The sequence below is a fragment of the Choloepus didactylus genome, chromosome 1, assembly GCF_015220235.1.
Source record: "Choloepus didactylus isolate mChoDid1 chromosome 1, mChoDid1.pri, whole genome shotgun sequence".
NCBI classification, from domain to species: Eukaryota; Metazoa; Chordata; class Mammalia; order Pilosa; family Megalonychidae; genus Choloepus; species Choloepus didactylus.
This window is the reverse complement of record NC_051307.1, coordinates 195,937,103-195,956,369: the sequence shown is the minus strand read 5'-3', so window position 1 is coordinate 195,956,369 and position 19,267 is coordinate 195,937,103. Positions and strand designations below refer to the sequence as shown.

The following is a 19,267-nucleotide window of genomic DNA, read 5'->3' as shown; positions in this document are numbered from 1 at the left end:
CTGATATGAAATAAGAATAAGCACGGTCATAGAGTTAGAATCTAGAATATGGGTCACGAGGGGATGGGGGTGAGAGTAGGGAACAAGAGTTAAGGCTTAAGGTGTACAGAATTTGTATCTGGGACAATGGAAAAGTTTTGGTAATGTTTGGTTGTAATGGTAGCACAACACTGGGAATATAATTAACACACTGAAACATATATTTGAATGTGGTTAAAAGGAGAAATGTTAGACTGTATATATGTTACTAAAATAAATTTTTTTTAAAAAAATCCAAGGAACCATACAACACAAACAATGAACCCTAAATTAAACCTTGGACTATAGTTGATAGTACAAACAAAAAATGTGCTTTTATCAATTGTAACAAATGTACCACATCAATGCAAGGTGTTAATAACAGGGTGCTATATGGGAATCCTGTACTTCTCTTGTTAAAAAAAAAAAGGCTTTTTCAAACCTCTTGTACTCAAAACTAAACCAAAGTATAGAATGTAACTATGAGTCTATGTGGAGATGAGTGATATGGGAAAGTTCTATATAGTGTGCTTTCACCCCCTACAAGTTTTATTTGAGCCTATTTGCCAATAGAGTATAGGGAGAGGTGAAGAAATGAGTATTTCTTTTAAAATGGCAGAGTCTCTCTCTTATATTTTGACCCCTTCCTAAATTTCTTTTATTATAGTTAAGTGAGATATGGGGTGGTGAGGGCTGGGGTGGGAAGCATGCCAGGGGTGTCAGCAAAATTAATGAAATTGCCAACTAGCAGAAAACAGGAAAGATTTATATTTAGGAAACAACTAGTATTATTCACTATTGATCTACCTCCTAAAAAGAAAAATGAAATCTTGATTAAAACATAGCCTACCTTCAGGTGAACTCACTGCCCTCCCCACTACGTGGGACCTGACTCCCAGGGGCGTAAATCTCCCTGGCAACACAGGATATGACCCTCGGGGATGAACCTGGGCCCGGCATCATGGGACTGAGAGTATCTTCTTGATCAAAAGGGGTATGCGAAATGAAATGAAACAGTTTCAGTGGCTGAGAGATTTCAAATGGAGTCGAGAGGTCACTCTGGTGGACATTCTTACACACTATATAGATAACACCTCTTAAGTTTTAATGTACTGGAATAGCTAGAAGTAAATACCTGAAACTATCAAACTCCAACCCAGTAGTCTGGACTCCTGTAGGTGACTGTATAACAATGTAGATTACAAGGGGTGACAGTGTGATTGTGGAAACCTTGTGGATTGCACTCCCTTTATCCAGTGTATGGATGGATGAGTAGAAAAATGGGGACAAAAACTGAATAAAAAATAGGGTGGGATGGGGGGGATGATTTGGGTATTCTTTTTTACTTTTATTTTTTATCCTTATTCTGATTCTTTCTGATGTAAGCCATGACTATATGATAGAGACGTGAACAGTTGATTATACACCATGGATGATTGCATGGTATATGAATGTATTTCAATAAAATTGAATTTATTAAAAAAAAGAAAAAAAACATAGCCTACTCTAAAAGACTTTTACATTTGTTTGTAAAGAGAATTTGCCTAGTCTGCTCTAGGTTCTTACTAACCTGCTAACCCAAGAAGGGAGAGCACAAAAGAAAACTTGTAGGAAGGAAAATCTTACCTATTTCTAATTAAGTGATTGTTTTGGTTTTGCCTTAGTTTTGGCCTGCACTGTTTAATATGGATCTTCAAAATAACTGTCCCTAGGTAAAGATTACAATATGCAAAGTCTACATACTACAAAAATGACTTTTTATGTTTGGAAAGGGAGGGCTGCATCCCCACTTGTTCAATCTTTTATCTTGAACACCTAGCATGGTGCTTAGCATGTAAATTAAGGATTATTATGTGTTTCTATGCTTCCTTTTGGTCTTTGCCTATAAGGATTTAAAAATTTTATAAAGTATAATCATAGAATAAGCACAGGAGTTAGTCCAGTTAGGATTCTTCTGGTGCCCCAGATGACAGAACATTACTGTTTTTTCTCATACTAATTCTCCAGGTCATCACTCATTAGTGGGATGTAAAATTCATTTAGGAGGTCAGAACCAGTTTGTTTTAATAAAATAGTATAGTTTGGAATAGAAAGATATACTGTGTAATTATTTCACAGTACTTTTGTTTCAGATACTCACTTACATATATATATAATTCTTCCTAAACAGTATTGGTCCAAAAAGCTTGAAAGTAATTTTATAAAGTGCTACAACAATGTCTAAACTTTAGTTACATATCATTTGCTTCCATTACATGTAAAAAAGAAAAAAACTTCAGAAAATAATATTGCTTATTTTGGGTTGTGAGGATTTAAAATGAGATAGGTCATGCAAAGCACTTAGTTGGTGGCTCCTGTAAGACTTTAGCTAGTCATAGCAGCAAAAATAGAATGACTTCTAGAGTAGAATTTATTCCATGAAACATGGGAAGATAATGGCCAAAACCATATGAGCAGCTAGTAATTTAACTTGCTATCTTCTCAGCTCCTCTTCCAGTGAAAAGATTATCACTTCACCTGATTGAAGTTATCTGGTTCTAACGTATATGATTTAATAATTATAATAATCCAGACTCTACCCTCTAATATTTCAGAGAGGATAGCCTGATAAAATTGTTAGTTCACATCTCGGGTTAGGGATAGGTTTAAGTCTAGCCAAACAGCATATGAGTCATCCTATCAGGCATCTTTGTCAAGAATCAGAGACTGATTCAACTACAGGAAAAACAACAAACTCGCAGAGCAGGAACAAAAGAACAGCCCATCATTTTCAAAACAGAAAAAGACATTCTTCTTCAGGTTAGTCAACAGATTAGGTCTTGAAGTTGAAGATGGAGAGCAGATTACATACCAAAAGTAAACCAGTACAAAACACCTGCCTTCAACATACTGGAACAGCAGTGTCTAAATGCCAGCCAGGGTATATAAATGTAACCTTTATGAGATTTGAAGTCAGCCATGAGCCAGAAATTATGCAACAAGATGAATGATGAGAAGAACCAACATGTACTAGGGAGCCTACAGGACATACATTTGGAACAAGGAAAGGAACATCATTTCCTGATGTCAGGAACCAGAAAGAGCTCTAGCCACTGCACAAAGGAGGCATCCTCAAGATGAAGTTGGCCCTAGATATCTCCTATTGGCTCCCAACCACTGGGGGAGAATGGGAGAAGCCCAGAGAATAACAAACTAAATACCTCCAGCTCAGGTCAAGTAGTAGAGCCTTTCTTCTCAAACGGGGCTGATGAGAATTGCTCAGCTCAGGTTTGCATGGTTGGGAGACAGAATCAGGTAATGTCAAAATGGAAAATAATACATAGCCTAAAAATAAAATACTAAAACCAGCCCATAACATAATTTCTTACATAAATTTGTTCAAGATAAGATGATCTAAAAACCTTTTACTGGAAAAGTAAAGACTGGTTGTAACCTATTCTATTGCAATTTGTAGTGGATCTCTTTGTTAAAAGCTTTCTAAATCAACAGAATTTTCTATAGTCTCCTTTTTCCTAAGATTATATAAATGCCTATAAAACACAGATAGCATTTGTATGAAATCCTAAGCAGCAGGGGCCAGCAGGAAAGAAAAATTAAAAAAATAAACAAACAAAAAAAACTAGGCATACAGCTTAAAGAAAGGAGACAATATCTTTTGTTATTATTACTCTATTAACTCTACCTCCTTTCATTCCCATCTAAAGGATATGAGACATTGCTCAATGAAGAGGGTTTTACAGACTAGAAGCTCCAAGATACCTCACACAGTGAGTGGCCCTACCATTTGTGACCCAGCACATTAATCTACAAATGAAATTTCAGACACCATTTCTAATATTATATACTGTGGTAGGATCACTTGGATGAACTAAGGTAATTTTTTTGGAAGGAGTGTTGAGAGTTGTGCCCCTATTTGGGTACATCATCATCTACTAAGCACATAACCTCTCTGTCCACTGGCCTTTCCAGACTGGACCAGGCATTCTCCTAGCACAGGGTTTTGGCAATTTCTGTCCCAACAGCCTAAAATGCTCTCCTACCAACCACTATTGCCCTTTTTGACCTCAGCTCCAGCTGCACCTCTTCAGGATACTATTACTAGACTCTCAGACTGGGTCAGGTTCTCATCAAGAGTCCTCAAAGCACCACCCACCTTCCCTTCACAGCACTCATTACAGCTGTCACGCTACTTATGTGGCTATTTAATTTGTATCTCTTTCCCCAAAAGACATTAAGCCTTATAAGCACAAGGTCTCTGTGCTTTGTTCCCTGTCACTCACCACTGAATCCAGCTCATAGCATAATACCTGGCACACATCTGATGGATGAATGAACAGGGCACATGATGGAGCAAAGGGGTATTTCTTTAATTAAGGCATGATTAACCATATTTTTAAAAGATAGATATGACCAGAGCCCAGGAGCCTCTGTAAGCATTTTATTTTCAAAGAAAATGAATTAAAATGGTCCAAAACACAAAGTCACTCAACATTTAAACACAACCAACCTGATGGAAAATAATGTTAAGAGTATTTCTTTCATTACCAATATTTCAATGGTGGAATCATCCAGGTACATGTACATAAAGTATCACAAATGCTTAGTACTCAATTCTTAATCAGTATCAAGAATATGGGGGAAAATATGGGATCACTGCCATAAGTTAGGCTATAAAACAACCTTTAAGGACAAAGACAGTTTCTGGTCACAGAGATGAGCAATGCATGCTGACCTAATGTGGTAAAAATTGATCAGTTTTTATTAGCTCTCTATCATAGAAGTTCTTCCTTAATGATCAAACTAAGCTAGGTAGTTTTATTCTTTTCCTCAAACTTGGAAAAAAGAACAAAGAATGGAAGAATGCAGCTGCCCATAAAATACATGGACAGAAAAAGGTATGGATTGGGACACTAAGTCCCAACAAATAAGACAATTTTGTTTTTGTGGGTTTGTTTTTTTCCCTTCATCCTTAAAAACAATAAAAATGAAGGGGCTCTAGTTAAATTGCTTACTTAAGAGAAAAAAAAAAGCAATTCAGTTGTCATATCTAAGAAGTCAAAAAAAAAAAAAAAAAAAACCAAACAAAAACAAAGTAACATTCTCAAAGATCATCTGGAAAAAATAAAGAGATGAGAAGAGATGCACAGTGAGGGAAGGAAATTAACTGAATTCCATTTAGCCTCTATTAAACCAACTTTTTCACCTCTCCTCATCCCCCAAAAAACTTTCTGAAACTCAAAGATTCATTTTAATCTCATGACAGCATAGTAAAAATGGTTCCAGAACCAAATGAAAGTTGTGTAAGAGATATTAATTGAGAGGAGGTAGTTCTTTAATTGCTTAGTTGATAGTAAATGGACTGCAGTATTGCATTTGAGCAAAGAGAATGTATATGTGCCAGGAAGCTCTTCTAACTCAGGTAAAACATTCCAGATCACAGAAATGGAGACCTTGACAACCATCAAGTCTGCTTAGTGTGAGTGCTGGCTTGAAGAAACACCTAACACTAAACATCACTTGAAGAAATACTTAACACTAAGCCTCGCTTAATATAAAGTTTGCTATAATTATAAACACACTTCTAGTAATGAACTATATTTAACTATACTTGGACCTGTGAGTCTACTAAACAGTTCTATTAACCATAAAATCAGAGCACCTATCTAAATTTATATGAATCTGCCCAGTCAGGATCAAGCAGGAAAGATTTCTCTTAAGGCAAGAAATAACAAAAATTTTGAGAAATATTAATAGTAACCTGATTAAACATGTTGTCAGTGAGGACTATGTGCACCAAAGGAGTATGATGTACATTACAGGAAATAAAAGAGACATTCTTATTTACTTATCCCTTTTCTCTCCATTAAAAGAAGTGCCACAAGGGAAGCCATCCTGAAAAACAAAGGAGAAAAAAGCTAGGGAAAAGAGGAGGCCCAAGAGATTGGTAACTCCTGTCTTCCTGTACTATGTGCTACCGTGAGGTATTTGGTCTGTAAGAATAGGAAGAAAAAGATAAACTTTAAAACCTTATTTTTATTTTGCAGATTTAGCACACTCAAAAATTATCTAAAGTTGTTGGTTTAAAAGGTTAATTTATTTAATTATGCAAAATATACATTTATTTATTTACTTACCTATTCTATCTTTTTCTCTCACACACAAAATGATCCCAACTTTATCTTCACCATAATTTGTCTTTATGAGTCACACTAACAACTTAAGACGTAAGTTAACTAGCCAAAAGGAATGAAACTTATTTTTTCCCTGCTTACACTTGATATCTGAAACCCATTTTTCTCCCATGAAGAAATTAGAAAGGAATAACACAACCAGATGTTATCTCTTGATACTTTAATACAAGATAGAAAGGGAAAGCAGAAAAAAGAACATGTAAAGACTGAGGATGAATTTAATTAACTTACAATTCTCTTTTTTGTATTCATCTACTTAAGAAATATTTACTGGGTACCCACTATGTGCCAGGCCTGGTTTGCTGACCAACTGACTTCATTTACGATTTGGGATCTCTGAAAACCCAAAGAACCTCATTATTTCAAAATTTAACTTGTGTTTTGCGGTCGGGGTTACTGTTTCTAGGGGGAGTGGCGGCCGGTAGCCGAGCCCTCAGCTCTCGGGGCTGCTTAAAGGGTACCGGCGGCGGGGGCTCTTTCCCGGAGGCGAGGGCGAGGCGGAGGACGTGGCCAGGGTCCTCGGCGAGAGGCGTGCAAGGTGTGGAGGGCGGCGATAAGGACAAAAACACTCTTCATCCAGTAGGAGTATGCGCCAAAGAGAGAGATTTATTCAGGGGTGATTACAGGTTATATAGGCTGGTAAGAGGGGCAGGGCTGGAAAGGAGGTGAAGTAGCCTAAAATGGCAATATTGAAGGGAGAGGGGCTAGGATTGGTTCTGAGAGGACGCAGGAGCCGTTGCAACGGGCGGGGGTTGTTTTGGCCACGGTGCATGCGCACTGGCGGTGGCAGGAGTGGCCTTGGCACAAGGGAGTATGTGGGTAAGATAAGGAAGTGGGGAAAGGGCAGTTGGGAGAAAGGCGGTTTCCTCCGGCAAGCCTCCCCTGCCAGTGGCATTTTGGGTGAGGAAAAGGGAGCTGCCTTGACCTCGCTCCTCAGGCTCGGGGGGGCTGCAGAGGGCACTCACGCCCGTACCTACTACCCTCCCCAGGGGGTGATCAGGTCCCCTGGCCCAGGCCTGGTAAGTCGAGGCACAAGCTCAGCTACCCGCAGTGTTTAATAATGTAGTTAATAATGGCTTGAATGCCCAATACACTCTGTAGAGTTCCACTCAATATTTGGTGGCAACTAGCCTAATCTAAACATGCTGATTATTTCAAGTATTCTTATATCCATCTGCTGCTAATACTTAGTGGTTCTTAGTCCTGAGACAGTACTCTAGTTTTATTTCTAGCTTTAGGCACAAACATTCAAAAATTATTTTCTAAAACACAGTCTAATGCAAGATCACTGGCTTTGGTTTAGATACTTGGTCTGCCCCACATGTCATTCAAAATATGCTGCTATTTCCTTGTTTAGATGGTTTTAATGTGGCAATTCCCTCTGAACCCCCGAGGCACCCTCTTTCTTTAGAGGATTTCACAATTGCAAATGAACATCTCACCAATGACCTAATTAGTAGACAGCCATGAAGGGTCTATCCCAGGGAATCCCTTGCCACACCACATCTCTGGGGGATAAATACCACAAAACAGATGCACAATAAGTACCTGATAGAAACAAATGAAGCCTAACACCTGCAAAGTACCCTGTTGTTTTATATGAGAAAAGTATTCACTTCCTTCTCCCTTCCCTACAAACACAGTTAAGTATATTTCACTGAACGAAGGACACAATAAACATAGTAACCTCAAAAAGCCAAGTAAAAGAAATCTTGGGTTTCTTTTGAAAGACCAGGTCTGCCAGTTGACAAGCCTATTTCTGTCTAGCACATGTAGGACTATGAACTGTAACCTCAAAAAGCCAAGTAAAAGAAATCTTGGGTTTCTTTTGAAAGACCAGGTCTGCCAGTTGACAAGCCTATTTCTGTCTAGCACATGTAGGACTATGAACTCTTTAGAAAAATCAGGTGCAAATGCTGAAATTTAGATAAAGAATCTGTACAGAAAAAGTTGACTATTCCAGAGGGAGAAAAGCTCAGGTACACAGGCTGTTGCTACGCATGTCAAATTCTGTCAGTAGTACGCCTAGGGTTGTGCAATGGGCAGCCTCAGAAGCATATGCAATGCACTCTGAAAATAACCTTCATCATCCCATCTCTTATTCACAGACCTTAATGTCAAAGTTGGTGGCAATTTTGGAATTAAAAGTAAGATCAATGGAAAAATGCACTGGTAACAGAAACATGTTGATATTCATTTTTGTTGTTGTTTCTTTCCAAAAGATGAGCAAAACAAAGATGAACTTTCCTTCTATTTTCTTAACACTCAAATGTGACCTCTCCTCAGAGTAATATAAGTATTAGGAAACAGCATAAGAAAGTAAGGCAAAGAAAGAAGACTGCTAGAAAGATTCTGAAGCAAACACTCATTAATTCAATAACTCTGAAAACAGTTCTAAAATGATAAAAATTAGGGCATAGTATAATTAAAAACTAGGCAGATATATTTTCTGGCCTTCTGATTTCCCATCACAGCTTACTATAACTTAGAGAAGGTTAGAAAAGCCTGCTGGACCCATAGGTTTAATGATAATAACTACAAACAATAACAACATAATTTTTCTTGAGGCTTAATTTTTATACATTCTAATAAATAAAAAGTCCTTTATCAAGCCTTCCACCAAGGCATATAATAGGAAAATTCAACATCATTATTTCCGCTACTAAGTAGACCACCAGTTGCAGCCGTTTGGTCTATGAGGCCTTTTTAATGGAATGCCTATTTTGAAAGGCTCACAGAAATAGCTGCCAAAGAGGGGAAACGGAACTAACACTCAGATGTCACACTTATAATCTCTCTTTTCTGTCACTTTCACTTACCGTGATGGATACCTCAATGAATAAGCAGCAGCCAAGAACCCACCCAGGTTGTGTCCAAGCAAGATCACTTTGTCCAATCTTAGGGCACATCTCCACTCTTCAATGGATTCCACAAACTGGTTCTCCACTTCTTCTGCATCACTGTCAAACCTGGGTCTACTACTTCGTCCAAAGCCCAACAGGTCAAAAGCATAGACAGGCCTATTTCTGCAAAGATCTCCAAAATTTAGTGCCCAGAGTCCAAGACCTCCTCCAAAACCATGGAGGAGGACAAGTGGGGTCTTATTTGAAATATTATGAGAGAACTTCAGTGTCCATATTTTATTTCCATTAGATATACGAACAGGTTCTTTTTTGTATGAGCAGGGGACACCTAATGAAAACAAAAGAAAAATTCTGCTTAGCTTCACTACTTCTGAGAAGGGGAATATTCTCAGTGAAATAAAAAAATAATAATCTACAAACTATCTGGTATCCAGAAATATGATTTTGGCCTTTACTAATTTATATTGGCCCTAAAAAGTACATATTTTATTGAAGCAAGTAATAATTCTTAATGACTATGTTTTATATCTAAGTAGGAAGACCAACCTCAGTTACACATCAAATATTTCCTGTGGCAAAGGTTTTTTGGCAATTCATGTCACCTCCTTGGACTTCTTTCCATATCTATCAAATAAGGGTATTAATATAGTCCTAGAACTGAGAGGGCTTTTGTGGTCACTGGATCCATTATTTTAAGGTTCCTAGCTTTGCAGACAATAACAAAAAATACCACCTTGAATTTGTAGAACACTTGACAAATTAAGCATTTAAGATTGATGACAGACTTGAAGAAAATATTTTTCCCTAAAAAATAATCATTTAGGATTAACAGTATCTGTATTAAGATGCAATTTAAATTTTCAGTCCTTTCAAAATTTAGCAGAAAAGAAGGCTCAGGATATGGTAGGAACTCCTCAGCATGAGGTGCCAGGTAATCTGAGTTCAAGTCCCACAATCTCCCTAGAAAACGCAAATAATCATAATTTTGTAGATAAAGCTCTTACCTGTTATCAGTGTTGTGGGACTAATACTTACTTTAAGCCCCTCTCCAAATTGACCAAAGATGAAACTAATTTGATATTCACTCACATTAAAATATCAAAATGGAATAGCTACATATTAGACATACTCTTTTATTTTTTTAATTTTTATTATTATTTTTTTTAATCTTCATTTTATTGAGATATATTCACATACCACGCAGTCATACAAAACAAATTGTACTTTCGATTGTTTACAGTACCATTACATAGTGGTACATTCATCACCCAAATCAATCCCTGACACCTTCATTAGCACACACACAAAAATAACAAGAATAATAATTAGAGTGAAAAAGAGCAATTGAAGTAAAAAAGAACACTGGGTACCTTTGTCTGTTTGTTTCCTTCCCCTATTTTTCTACTCATCCATCCATAAACTAGACAAAGTGGAGTGTGGTCCTTATGGCTTTCCCAATCCCATTGTCACCCCTCATAAGCTACATTTTTATACAACTGTCTTCGAGATTCATGGGTTCTGGGTTGTAGTTTGATAGTTTCAGGTATCCACCACCAGCTACCCCAATTCTTTAGAACCTAAAAAGGGTTGTCGAAAGTGTGCATAAGAGTGCCCACCAGAGTGACCTCTCAGCTCCTTTTGGAATCTCTCTGCCACTGAAGCTTATTTCATTTCCTTTCACATCCCCCTTTTGGTCAAGAAGATGTTCTCCGTCCCACGATGCCAGGTCTACATTCCTCCCCGGGAGTCATATTCCATGTTGCCAGGGAGATTCATTCCCCTGGGTAGACATACTCTTTTAATTATACGTATATATTCATCTGCAGTGCACAAAACACAGATGAACCAGGAGTTTCTGCCCTTTAACTAAGGAAATAATCTCAAGTTTTGTTTCCAGATAGTGGCAGCAAAGAGGAAACCCAGCATTCATTCAGAATATCAACATAGCCCAGGCCCCCAAGGGGGTAAATGCCACCATTTTAGAAAAAGAGGTGATCTAACATTAGCGCCAAGCCAAACGACTTCGGTACTTTGATCACGGATATCTGTGTATTCTCATAAAAACCATTTGTAATATCTATTAGAGAGCTCACCTCACCCTATTAGTACTTGACTTTCATGGGACTTACAATTGAAGCAGAGGCCAATTCTCACTCCTACTTCCATCCGTAGAAACTGGCAGGTACTTAACACAGACTAGGAAATCAGTATGTTTGTTAAATGGATGAATTGGGCATCCTATCTCCTGACAAGAATCTATTTTGGTAAAAGCACAATTAACAACTTTGCCAGCTTTATAGAGAACAAAATTACCCAAGTATATGGAGTGAGAAGAAATTTATTTTCATGTTAAAAATCCATGTTAAAATGGCTAATTTTCCCTTCCTATAGATATATCCAGTTATGGTCATTTATTACTGAATCATTCCAATGCACAAAGAAGAAAATTAATTTGTGGTCAAATTCTCAACTCAAATTACCATAAGTGAACCTGTAGAAAAGAGGGTGGACAAATACAAATACATAACTACATACGTGAACTGCATCACTTAATCCATTCCTCTAAACCGTATACGCAGGATAAAATTATACAATGAACACAGCTGCTTAAAAGCAAAACCAGATAAACCTGACAATACAAGTCTGAGTAAATTTCAGTGTTCTTAAGAAAGGAAGAAAGGTTTCCACAGTACTGGAAATGCATAGTCAAAGATTCCTAGAATGCTAACATCAGAAGGAATACTAAGAATCATCTACCCCCTTTTTTTCCCGGTTCCCAGGTTACCTGATTGCAGTTTGGTGTTTGTTCCCCTATACATGACTGCCTCTTTCAGCACCAGATGCCACAGCAAGGAACCACCTGCTATGGATGGAACACTGAAACTCACATAGAATCTGTTCCCAAAGTCTGGGAACCTCTAGGGGATCCCTGAGACCCTTTCAGGAGGTTCACAAAGTCAAAGCCATTTTCATAATAATACTAAGACTCATTTGCCTTTTCCACTATCACTCTCTCATGAGTATGCAGTGGAGTTTTCCAGAGGTCACATGACATGTGACAGACAGAATAAAGAAGCAGATCTGAGAATCTAAGCTGCCTTATATTCAGACAGACATTAAAGAGATTTACAAACATGTAAACAATGCTCTTCTTCTCACTAAATTTTTATTTAGAAATAGTTATTTTTATAAATATACTATTTATTTTGATCTGTAATGGGTTTGTTACAATTATTTTTAAATGAATTAATAAACTAACATATTTTCAGTCACTGTTCTAATTTCTAATATGGTAAATATTTAATAGCTGGCTATAACTCATAAGCAAAGTTCTCTGGGGTCCTTACTAACTTAAGAGTACAGTATAAAAGCATCCTAAGACCAAAAAGTTTGAGAACCACTGACCTATACATTTCTGCACTTGCTGATGACAAGAAGAAGAAGAAAGTTCGACTGCTAACACCTAACACACCAGATTCTTATCTCCAAATTTCAAGGAAATGCAGTATATTGGACCTGTTTTGTAAATAGATCAGTTAAACGTAAAACCTTACATTTTAACATTTTCTCTTCAGCTTCTTTAAGGTGTGATGTAGACGTAGGGCACCATGTAGGAAGCCAACCAGTTAGCCATCCTGACCTAGAGCATCAAAAACAAAATACAAATAGGTGAGTTAATGCTTTTTTCGACTCCCAAGTGTATCTACAGACAAGAAAAGCAGAATAGGGCAGTTAGTGTCTGTGTGATGGTGATGTTATATGTGACAAAATTCACCTAACAGGTGCAAAGCAAAGCACTGTGGTTTAGTCCTGGGATACAGGATATTCAACCTCAGCCTTGGTACCTATAACTAGATATCAAAGTCCATCTTATCTTCATGGATAATCAGATTCCATATAATCAAGTAGGGATTAAAATGGGCAGAACACCTTATGAAGCTCATTACCACAAAGGAGAGTCTAAACTTGTATGTAATTGTGCCTAAGAGTCTCCCCCTGAGTACCTCTTTGTTGCTCAGATGTGGCCCTCTCTCTCTCTAACTGAGCCATCTCGACAGGTGAACTCGCTGCCCTCCCCGCTACATGGGACCCGACTCCCAGGGGTGTAAATCTCCCTGGCAACGCAGAGTATGACTCCCGGGGATGAATGTGGACCCGGCATCGTAGGACCGAGAGTATCTTCTTGAACAAAAGGGGGATGCAAAATGAGACGAAATAGTTTCAGTGGCTGAGAGATTCCAAATGGAGTCGAGAGGTCACTCTGGTGGACATTCTTATGCACTATATAGATAACACCTCTTAGGCTTTAATGTATTGGAATAGCTAGAAGTAAATACCTGAAACTACCAAACTCCAACCCAGCAGTCTGGACTCCTGAAGACAATTATATAATAATGTAGATTACAAGGGGTGACAGTGTGATTGTGAAGACCTTGTGGATCACACCCCCTTTATCTAGTGTATGGATGAGTGGAGGACTGGAGATAAAAACTAAAGGACAAACGGGGTGGGATGGGGGGATGATTTGAGTGTTCTTTTTTCACTTTTATTTTTTATTCTTATTCTGGTTCTTTCTGATGTAAGGAAAATGTTCAGAGATAGATTGTGGTGATGAATGCATAACTATGTTATCATACTGTGGACAGTGGATTGTATACCATGGATGATTGTATAGTGTGTGAATGTATTTCAATAAAACTGAATTTAATAAAAAATAAAAAATAAAAAGTAAAATGGGCAGAACAAGAAAAGACAAAAAGGCATTCTCCCCACCTGCTGCAACACAGCCTATCAGGGTGGAATTGCAAAATAGTTAGACTATGAATAGTCTTTATTCATTTGAATGGCAGGCTCACAGCTGAGAGAGTTGAGAGAAATCTTACTAAAATCTGAGATAGGAAAAAAAAAAAAGACATCTCATGGGAAACAACAGTAACATACTCCTATATAAACACAGGGGGCTCGCAGGTACTCTATTTGTATAGGAAGAATTCATTAGTTATTAATGGAAAACAACAAAACTTTGGATTCCAGCAAACCGGATGAAAAGAACGACCCATGCATCTGTCAGAAGTCACCTGAACAAAGAAAAGGAAGGAGGCCTGAGGCAATGGTAGAGGAAAGGTCAAAGGGGAGGTTGGAACTAACAAACTTTGCTAGTAGCAAACCAAGAAGAGGTGAGACTAGTGGACAGGTGACAGCAGAGCACAGGGTTATTCAAATGATCTGAGATAACATACAGCTTCAACACATCATATGACAGTTAGCTAGGGCTCAACATAGGGAGGTTATTATTTAAAAGGAGAACATTCTAGTGAGAGAGAAAATAAATCAGAAGAGGAAGAGAGGACAACTACGGTGATTCCAGATTCCACAGAAGGGCGTGAACAAGGCTATGGAAAAAGGGATGGAGAGGAGATGAGGCCAAGTAGTATTTAAAAGTGAGATGTGCTGGATTTGTAATTGGTTAGGTGTAAAGAAGGTATAATAGAGAAAGACTCCCAGGTTTCTGTCTTAGGTGCCACCAATAACAATAGAGAACACAGGAATAAGAACAGGTGTGAATAGAAAAAATGTGTTAAGTTTTGGAAGCACTGATTAGGTATCCAGGTTTTCTAAGCTTTTTGTAGTCTCATCCTATTAAATTTTCCTTCCCTGTAGAATTTCTCTGTGCATAATGTATAAAAGGAACTCAATAAATTATGTTTGTTGATACAATGTCCAGAGTATTCCCAGTACAACTTATTGCCCATTTCATAGGCATGAAAACTGAGGTTCAGAAATGTTAAGCACCAGGATCAAGAGTACACACTAATAAGTAAGTGACACAAGTATAGATTTGAATTCAATTCTGATGACTGTAAAGCCCTTTTTACTCAGGTGGGATACCTTTCTAAAATGTGAAGCACTGACCAGTACCTCCAGGATAAAGTCCACATTCTTTAGACCTGCCCAAAAGGTGCTTCCCTTACTAACCCTTTCCCCATCTTGTCTCTTGCACATTGTACTTTTCCAGTACTTTGCAGTTCCCCCAACTTCATATTATATTACACCTCTATGGCTTTGCACAGCTCTTCCCTCTGCCCAGAATGCCTTGCCTCATTTCTTCTGAGATACTGCCCCTGACCCTGATGCCAAGGGCAGAGGTCATCAATTCTTTGGCCTTTGTTACAGGTAGTTACTAATGCTGTGGTTGTTGACAAATTTATCTGCCCTACCACACCACGAGCACCCTGAATGCCAGACTTGCGTAAGTCATCCTTATATCCCCAATATTTATTTCCCCAATACCAAACACACTAAGGGCCGATGGCCATGTGAGGGTTTGATGACTGTTTTTGAACTAAAGGCCCTGGTCATAAGAAACAGCAGCAATTACAGAAGTAAGGCAGATGGAGTTTGTTTCTATAGGCAGAAAGCACTTACAGAACTACAAATGGGATGCGGACAGGACAAAGACCTGAACATCTCCTCCCAAAACACGAAAAGTGAAAAAACTAATTGTTAATGCAAAGAGGTGAATCAGGAAAAGGTAATCAACAGTATGAATAATAAAGTAAGGTAGGTCAAAAGCACAGTAACCTAATGCCCACACTTTTTTTCATATAAATTATTACTTTTTATCTATCGAGTCAACTTTCTTCCCGTCTCTTTTTGTCATTAAACATAAAAATTTCCTAATAAGTATAAACACACATTCATATACAGAGACATACAAACACACAAATTCATAAATAGGATTAACGGACAGAACAGCAAGCCTATGTATTCAGTCAGGTTTTCATGACATGGTTATATTTTGGAGATATTATTTGAAGAAAAAAATGGTTGCAGATACATCATAACCTGTATTATAATGAATGAGGCTTTACTTTAATATTTAATAGTCTCTGCTACCAGTTTCAAACCAGCATTATTAGATGACAACACCTCTGGCTATCCAGCACAAATGTTACATATAACTTATTATCAACGTATAAACATAATTGAAAACATTATTGATGTTACTCTCTTTGTAAACTTATAAACCTGTTTACAAATTATCAAGGAAAAATGATTCAAGCCTTCAACAATGAATTTTTGAATTGTTGAAAAAGGCAGTTAGTTTAGAGGTAATTAAAGTATGAGACGCTCATGATCTTTAGAGCTTTAAAATAAAAAGTAAACTATTATTAAGATGAAACTCTTTGTCCTTGACCAGGAATGGTCATCAAGGACTATGTTTGACCACAAGAATATGAACTAGTACCTATGGGAAGTTACTTACAATTCAATTTCATCATTTTTTTTCTTATATATTCCTCAAATCATAGCAGATTCTTTGCCAAAGAGAATCAGAGATCAGTACAAAAAATAAAGCGAACTGAACCATAATCTACTATTGGTCCAAAAGAGATCATTGATAAGTTGGGGCAAAGAAAACACAAATGCAATCTTTGTTTCAGTCTTTATGAAAAGCAAAAAAACAAAAACCCTAAAACCTATTACATTCAAAACAATACCTGAATACCTACTATGTACAAGGCACTAGTGTTTAAAATGTTATATAGCAGCACATAATACAGGAATTATGCCTATTTCTACCAATTTACCACTTATCACAAAACAAACTTTCAAAGTAGAGGATTGTCTTGTCCACGACTTTTGCCTCCTACTGACCCACTGAACTCATAGAGAAAGGGCAAAATAATGTTTTCATATCTGCAAGCTAGTGCATTACGTCAAAATTTAGGGCTCTAACCACAGGAACCAATACTCTTTAGGTTCACAAAAGCCTTTTCATCAAAGTGGATAATTTGTTTAAGTGGAGATTTTCTAAAGTAACTTTAAAAAACCCTCCCAAAAAACATAGTAAAATATTTTGTTTTCACTCTTAATAAGCTGTAAAGATAACACTCTTCACCTAAGCCCTGATAACGTTTCTGTCCAATCAATTTTACCATAACCATATGACAAAATGTTTTACAGAAACTCTCTGCTACTTCCTAGACATACTCGGCAGAATTGGGTGCTATGCACATAATAGGCTCAAAGGAATATTTCTGAAGCGTGAAAAGCAGGGGTCCTTCTTTTTCATTCTTTAGTTGATTACTCTTTGTGTAAGAGTTCCCAAAGCTTATCCTGCCACCCCTATTACTTCAACCCTCTAAAATTTATCCATCCAACCCTATCTCCTGTCTTTGGGACCTTCCCCAGGGTCTCCTATGCCATTCAATGCTGTTCTGCATTCCTAGGCTTAGTGTGGGGAAGACTGGAACTAAGGACACGAGAAATGAACTAAGGATTTGAGACTAAAGCCTCTCAGATATCCAGCCATTCTTCTGAAGTCACAAAATCCAAGGAAAAAATTACAAAACAATAAACAAGATACACAGCTTCCTCCCCATAGCTTTGGAGAATAAACAGAAAAACAAAACCTAATTTTTCTATTTTTTTTAAACAGATCATCAGTGAACACTATCATACATTGCTGAGGCCCTAACTTCACAAGAGAAAATGTCAATGGTAATATAAAGAAAAGCCACTCACCAAAGGGAATAACTGTTTCCAGAAATGACAACAGGAAAGCTTACCTTACCAATGTGCCTCAAAAGGTTTTTTACACAGCTCCATTACTTGGGCACTGCGTTATTAGCAAGGCTGAGGATCCAAGCCCTAAAGCATGGAATCTCAAAACTAAATAAAAGGAATTGTGCTTTATAACCACTGTAGAAGTAAAGAGAAAGAATCTCTTTAGTGAGCAGGCTTTGAAGGAAAAAAGCTTTAAAACACCACACCAGATAGAGGTGGCAATTCAGAAGGACGCTAATAGAAAAAAAGACAAATTGTGCTTACATAATAGACTTTACCTAAGAATCTGATTTTAAGAATCCCAAGTTTGAGATAAGACTCTGAATTTTTTTCCTTAAATTTCTATCTAATTTTAAAAAAGAATATCATTCTAAAGAATATCTTCATATAAGTATATATTGTACTTATATCCTATGCCATTAACATTTACTGGTAATCTCTGTTTTGTTTTCTAAGGGCATTTGACGATCTATAGTATTACTAAACCTAAATTGCACAATCCATAAATATTGTGAAACAGTGAAAGAGGTTTCAAAGTATTCTGAAGAATATGTACAGCAGTCTGGACAATTTCCACACACTCTCGGCTACTTAAATAACATTTCTAATTAGGTTATAAGTAAAGAATATTTCATTATATTACAATTTTTTTTAAAGTGGCCTCCATCCATATATTGGTAAATAATTTTATCACTGCTCTCTATAAACTTCTTTAAGCATAGTATTCTATCTCATGTAGAGAAACTATGAAGTTTAGATTTTTATTATAAATATCCAAATTAATTAGGGGTATGAATACATATATTCCTCTGAAATAATTCCTCAAACAATGAAGGACTGAAAACTTCTGAATTGGAAATTATAACACTTGGGCAAATAAAGGCCTTCTCTCCCAGACACTGACTTCTTAAATTTCACTCTTGAGAAAGATTAAAAAAAAAAATTCATACAACTACAATTTAAGTGACTGGCAATCCACTTTCTTTTAGATAAGTGATAATTAAATGCCTCAAATTATCATTAATCATTAGTATAATTAATGATAATATATTTTAAGAAATTAATCAGTATATTTTAAGAAATTAATCAGTAATCTTAACTTGTTTTTCTTCATTTCTAACCCATAACTTTTAAAACGCACAGTTAGAGAATCACTATTTTAGACAGTCAGTGCCAGTAATATTTCTCCCACAATTGTTCCCTTCCTTCCCTCACACAGTTAATAAACCATTTTGGAGTCAGACATTTACATGAGTACATCATGAAACACACTTAAAAAAGCTACATGGGGGAGGACTGTGGGAAGATGGGGCAGAGTAGGAAACTCTAGGAGTCAGTCCCTCCACCAGAACAATTATTAAACAGGCAGGAACTATCTGAATCGACTATTTCAAAACTCCAGAGTCCAGTAAAACAGTGTACAGCATCCAGGGAAGAGTAGGAGAAATAGGCTGATAAATGACAAATGATTCCAGTAAATTGCTCTCTACTTGCGGTGGTTACTGTCTCCCAACCTCCACTCAAGTAGCAGGCAGCAGTGGGGTCCGGCCCCTGGCACAGCTTGCTGGTACTAGAGAGGGACATAAGGATCTACTTTTCCAACACCTGGGGTGGGCACGGGCA

General features: G+C 37.2%; 1 protein-coding gene across 1 annotated transcript in view; it reads right to left on the bottom strand.

The window, feature by feature from the left end:
* The window catches only part of ABHD5 (abhydrolase domain containing 5, lysophosphatidic acid acyltransferase), a 40,022-nt gene that overhangs the window by 12,096 nt on the left and 8,659 nt on the right, over positions 1–19,267 (bottom strand). The window contains exons 2-3 of the mRNA XM_037848507.1: positions 12,628–12,713; positions 9,029–9,401 (exon numbers count right to left, since the gene is read on the bottom strand). Coding sequence (XP_037704435.1) covers positions 9,029–9,401; positions 12,628–12,713 — 459 coding nt within the window. The remainder of the gene's footprint in view (positions 1–9,028; positions 9,402–12,627; positions 12,714–19,267) is intronic.